General features: G+C 43.2%; 1 protein-coding gene across 1 annotated transcript in view; it reads left to right on the top strand.

Moving 5' to 3' along the window:
• gdpd5a (glycerophosphodiester phosphodiesterase domain containing 5a) overlaps window positions 1-6,081 on the top strand; it is a gene marked incomplete in the record, with an annotated part of 94,726 nt that overhangs the window by 60,202 nt on the left and 28,443 nt on the right. The window contains 1 exon segment of the mRNA XM_014021138.1: window positions 4,594-4,739. Within this exon segment, the coding sequence (XP_013876592.1) occupies window positions 4,594-4,739 (146 nt within the window).

The following is a 6,081-nucleotide window of genomic DNA, read 5'->3' as shown; positions in this document are numbered from 1 at the left end:
TCTTTTGCAGGCAATATTTAAACAAACCAAAAGCTATTTTTAACTTCTCAATTAACTACTATAAAAAGTTTTGACACATTAATTGCAAAAACACTAAAAGTCAACACTCTAAACCCAATAATCAGTTCTAATCATGGCTGATAGTCAGCCTCCCCAACCCACAACACCTCAGCAACAAAATACCTCACCCAACCCAACCAACACTGCTACTCTGTCACAGGGCGGGCAGTATGTTGTTTGTGGAGTGTCACAAGCTGTGGAGGTTTTATCAAAGCCAACTAAATCAAGTTACTTCCAATGGGCAGAAACGTTGGATATTGATGATTTGAATCACCACTTAGAACAAATTGCAGAGGAGGTTGAGAAAAAAGAAACCAAGAGCTAACAATGAACGTTTAGCTAAAATGGCATGCTTACTTAGAGTGAGACTGGGTTGCGAAACTACGGTCGTGCGACATCTTCAAAAACAGCTACTAACTGAAAGAGCAGCCGAGGAGACAAAATCAGATGAAAGCCACGTCGTAACCACTGACTCTGAGGAAATCAAACATTTACGCAAGGAGAACTTAAAACTCCGGCAGCGAGTTTTAAATGAAATAAAAGAAAAAGAGACCCTTAAATCTGATTTCGATGTAGTTGCAAGTGCACTCAATCAAACCAATATTGGCCTTGAAGACCAAAAACAAATTATCTCCTTAAAACAACTGGACTTACATGTGATCCAGAATGAACTTCAACAAGAAAAATATAAAAATAAACAGACGAGAAATTTTCAGACAGGAGCGAGAAGCTCATGCAGGATTTCGTAAAACTTATCAGGAGCACACAGAAGCATTGGAGCGCAACATACCACTGTTGAGTGGCCAGCAGGCACAGACAGGTGGGCTCCAAGCTGCTAGCACATCACTTACATTCCCACCTCCACCCCCACAAATCAATGACACCGGACCAGAGAATCTGGGAGACCCACCGGGGGACCCACCTCTACCCCCACCTCCAAACCCATTGTTCGAGGATCGAACAGGTCAACCACATCAGGGTAGACAAGGAGAGTCCGGACAGGAGGGGAGATCAACTTACCATCGTCCTCCCTCTGACCGTGAACTCGACAAAATCTCAAAAAACATCAAACCTTTCGATCCAAGTCCAACAGGCTCATATGACACAAGAGCCTACTTTCGGGACGTGGATTTCTACCTTGAGAGTTACCCAAACGCTAATATAGAGAACAAACGTTACCTTCTCAGGCTAACATCAAGCAGAAAGGTAAACAGTTTCATTGATCGCCAACCAGAGGAAATAAAAAATAACTACACACTTCTTTGTGAAAGCTTAGAAAGAGAGTACACTCCCAACACGGGACCCCCTGGCTATCCATCCGCCGAACCCATAAAACAAGGCTGAAATGATCATCCTAATGAGTACTATTATAAGCTTTTGCAAGCTTATTTTGGTAACAGAAACGAACCATTTATGGACGAGGATCCAGGCTTTAAATTTCTTTTCATACAGAACCTTCACAAAGACACAAATGCTCAACTAAGCATACTCGCAGACTGGCGAGTAAATAAGATTCAACAACTAAGAGACTGGGCGATCGCAGCGTTTGAAAAACTGAAAATACAAAAGACACAATCAAAAATCTACATGAACAATGCCAAATCCTCTCATTTAGAGCTGGAGGGAGCTCGAGCAGAGTCTCCACCTCCTAAACAAGGTAAAAAGAAACAAAATTTTCAACCTATCAAAACACAAAATAAAGGTGCCAACGGGAAACCAAGGAGGGGCAATCAAAACCAAAAAAGCGGCCACAGACCTCAACAGTGGGGCCCAGGTCCTAAAACAAAACCTACTAACGGGTACCAAGGTTACCCCAACAATCGTGAATAGCCTCAAAACTCTTACAGTTGGATGTACGGCTGTGAAATGAGACGGTCTAGTCTATGGATGGTGTGTGTTTGCGTGACCACATGCTGCCCCCTTACCATAGTGATATGTTTTATATCGCATGCCTTCAGTTGTTTGTTTTTTTTCATGGTATAACTTCACAAAATTCAGTAGTATTAAAACAACGTTACATTTAACTAAAAAAACAAGAATATTTTGGGTTTAACTCCAGTATCTTTTTGGCCTGTGGGGCTCCTGAAGCAGCCGATAGGTATCGGCAGTCCAAGCGGATTGCGGCTCAGGTGGTTGCTGAGGCAAAAACCCAGTCATGGGAGGAGTTCGGAGAAGCCATGGAAAAAGACTTCCACATGGCTTCAAGGTGTTTCTGGTCCACCATCAGGCGTCTTGCGGGGGGGGGGACTGGTTCGCCACCAACACCGTTTATGGTGGGGATGGTGCGCTGCTGACCTCAACTTGGGATGTTGTGGGTCAGTGAACAGAATACTTTAAAGACCTCAATACCACTGACACGTCTTCCCATGAGGAAGCAGGTCCTGAGGACCCTGGGTCGGACTCTCCGATCTCTGGTGCCGAGGTCACTGAGGTGGTTAAAAAGCTCCTTGGAGGCAGGGCGCCAGGGGTGGATGAGAGTTGCCCAGAGTTCCTTAAGGCTCTGGATTATGTGGGGTTGAGTTGGTTGACGCATCTCTCCAAAATTGCGTGGACATCGGGAGCAGTTCCCCTGGATTGGCAGACCGGGGTGGTGGTCCCTCTATTTAAAAAGGGGGGACTGCAGAGTTTATTCCAACTATAGGGGGATCACACTTCTAAGCCTCCCTGGTAAGGTCTATTCAAGAGTCCTGGAGAGGAGGGTCCATCAGATAGTCGAATCTCGGTTTCAGGAAGAGCAGTGTGGTTTTCGTCCTGGTCGTGGAACACTKGACCAGCTCTACACCCTCAGCAGGGTCCTGGAGGGAGCATGGGAGTTCGCCCAACCAGTCTACATGTGTTTTGTGGACTTGGAGAAAGTGTTCAACCATGTCCCTCGGGGACTCCTGTGGGGGTACTCTGGGAGTATGGGGTACCAGGCCTGTTGATACGGGCTGTTAGGTCCGTGTACGACTGGTGGCAGAGCTTGGTCTGCATTGCCGGTAGTAAGTTGAACTCGTTTCCGGTGAGAGTTGGTCTCCGCCAAGGTTGCTCTTTGTCACTGATTCTGTTCATAACTTTTATGGACAGAATTTTTAGGTGCAGCCAAGGTGTTGAGGGGATCCATTTTGGTGACCTTAGGATCGCATCTCTGCTTTTTGCAGATGATATGGTCCTATTGGCTTCATCAGATTGTGATCTCCAGCTCTCACTGGAGTGGTTCGCAGCCGAGTGTGAAGCAGCCAGGATGAGGATCAGTGCCTCCAAATCTGAGACCATGGTCTTGAGCCGGAAAAGGGTAGGGTGCCTTCTCTGGGTTGGGGAGGAGGTCCTGCCCCAAGTGGAGGAGTTTAAGTATCTCGAGGTCTTGTTCACGAATGAGGGAAAAATGGAGCGGGAGATCGACGGGTGGATTGGTGCTGCGTCTGCAGTGATGCGGGCGCTGTACCGGTCTGTCGTGGTGAAGCGAGAGCTGAGCCAGAAGGCGAAGCTCTCGATTTTTTGAAGGTGAAACTCTCGGTGTGCTGGTCAGTCTACGTTCCTACCCTCGTCTATGGTCACGAGCTTTAGGTAGTGACCGAAAGTACAAGATCGCTGATACAAGTGGCCGAAATGAGTTTCCTCTGCAGGGTGTCTGGGCTCTCCCTTAGAGACAGGGTGAGGAGCTCAGTCATCTGGGAGGGACTCAGAGTAGAGCCGCTGCTCCTCCACGTCGAGAAGAGCCAGTTGAGGTGGCTCTGGTATCTGGTTAGGATGCCTTCTGGACCCCTGTGCATGTCCCACTGGGAGGAGGTCCAGAGGAAGACCCAGGACACGCTGGAGGGACTATTGTTTCTCGGCTGGCCTGGGAACACCTTGGGTCTCTCTGCTTAGGCTGCTGCCCCCGCGACCTGACCCCGGATAAGCAGAAGAGAACGGACGGACGGACGGAACTCCACTATCAGTACTTGTAGTTGCATTTTAAATAAAGTCTCAATGCACCAAAAAATTCATCAGCTAAGTTGTCAAACTTACATTTAAAAAATAAATTATTTGGTTCATGAAAAATTTCCTAATTTYGCTGTAAGAAAAAAAAAACACTAATTTTTATTTTGTTAGTTTACCATTATTTAACCAGGCAAATACCATTGAGATCACAGGTCTCTTTTTCAAGGGAGGCCTGGGTCTAAAATCAACCTATTATACAGGATTTTGGGGCGTGGGGGAAACTGGAGTGCCTGGAGAAAACCTACAAAAGCATGAGGAGAACATGCAAAGTCCATACAGAAAAACCCCAGGTCTGAGCAGGAGATCAAACCCAGGACTTTCTTAATGTGAGGTGACAGTGCTAATCACTGAGTTGCACTGAGAATTCTTCTAAAGCATCAAAATAAAAAAGACCTGATTATATTATCGTTGAAAAACTAGCCTTACTTATGAATATATTTTTAAATGGACTAAATGTTTTTGTGTTTCCTGCCTGAGGTTGGTGTACAGAACAATATGTGTGATGTTTTTTCATTGTCTGAAGACCCGGACACTTTGATAATGAACCTTTACCACTTCTTCCATTCTTAGATTTTCAGGTGATGGTACTGGGGGTCTACATTGTTATTCACCTGGCTCTCTGCCTGGTACCACTGACATTTACCTGTCCCTGCATTATGGACCGCAAAATGCTTAAACCAGCACCGAGCATCATTGGTCAACGTGGAGCTCCCATGGTGAGTTGGAACAGTTTCATTCAGTATTATTGCTTCATTAGGAGACAAAAACAGCAGAGCTGCAGTAACCTTAAGTTCATTTCTGTGGTTTGGTAATCCTCAGGCTGCAAGTTGTAGCTGAGGTTGTGTCAGTAAGGATTCATCCAATGTAAAACATGTTGAATGTTTATTTTGCTCACTGTGGTAACTCTGAGGAAGGGAAGGGAGTAGCCAAAAACAACATAGAGAAAAACAGTCACACATGTACAATAAACCAATATCAGAATCTGTCAGCTGGTCATTTCTTGAAGCTACTCCTCATACATGTGTCCTTAAACATGCTATACATTATTATAGATGTAATAATTACTGTAAAATGACCATTATATGTTGAATAACCTACATTGTTGTTGTCTAATCAAAATCACATTGACACTGTTTTATTTCAATCAATAATTAGATCATTATTTAATAACCAATGGTTCACTTCCTCCATATGGGCAGACAAGATATCTGTCGCCTTCTCCAGTGTCTTACCGGGTGCATTAAATACTGCATCATCCACATAAAGCTGACAACTTACACCCTTCATATGACAGGTAGCTCATTTATAAAATGAATGAAAAACAGTGGTCCTCATATAGAACCCTATGGAGGTTTGATGTTTATACAGGAAGATTTATCTTAGCCACTTTAACACATTGCTGCATGGAAGAGCTGATTGGCTTGCAAATGATCAGTCAGATGTGTCACAACTCTTTTTGATCACTTTTAATAATATAGGTAATTTTGATATAGGTTGATAATTATTCATAGAGTCCTGTCTCTCCTCATTATGTATAGGTACAACAACTGCTTTTTACCACCCCAAAGAAGATATGGAGATACTAGAAAAAAAACTAAATGTGTTTAAATGGGTTTAATTAGAGTATTTTAATATTTCTTTAAAAAGCCGCAATTAACATTATAGGCGTTATTTGTAATCATTTGTGCAATATTACTTTCTTCAATCTTTCTAATATTAAAGTAATCTTGTGACACTTCTGCATTATAGTGATTATCAACCTGAGTAGAAATATACGGTAAAACTGAATTAACTCTTCCACTGAAATATGTATGTATAAAGTAGGAGTTTAAACAATATGCCATGATTATACTTCTAGTGATAGTTGTACCATATATAGAGTTCTTTTGTACTTTTATTTGACTCTTTACATCAGTTAAATTGTTTAAGCATTTCCTAAGTTATGTTATCACACTTTGCCCTTTCTAAAGGTTGAATATAATACAGTGGTTTGCAAAAGTATTCATACCCCTTGAACTTTTCCACATTTTGTCACATTACAACCACAAACATAAATAT

Source organism: Austrofundulus limnaeus, unplaced genomic scaffold (genome assembly GCF_001266775.1).
Source record: "Austrofundulus limnaeus strain Quisiro unplaced genomic scaffold, Austrofundulus_limnaeus-1.0 Scaffold279, whole genome shotgun sequence".
NCBI classification, from domain to species: Eukaryota; Metazoa; Chordata; class Actinopteri; order Cyprinodontiformes; family Rivulidae; genus Austrofundulus; species Austrofundulus limnaeus.
The sequence above is the reverse complement of the archived record's forward strand: the minus strand, read 5'-3'. Positions and strand labels throughout refer to the sequence as shown.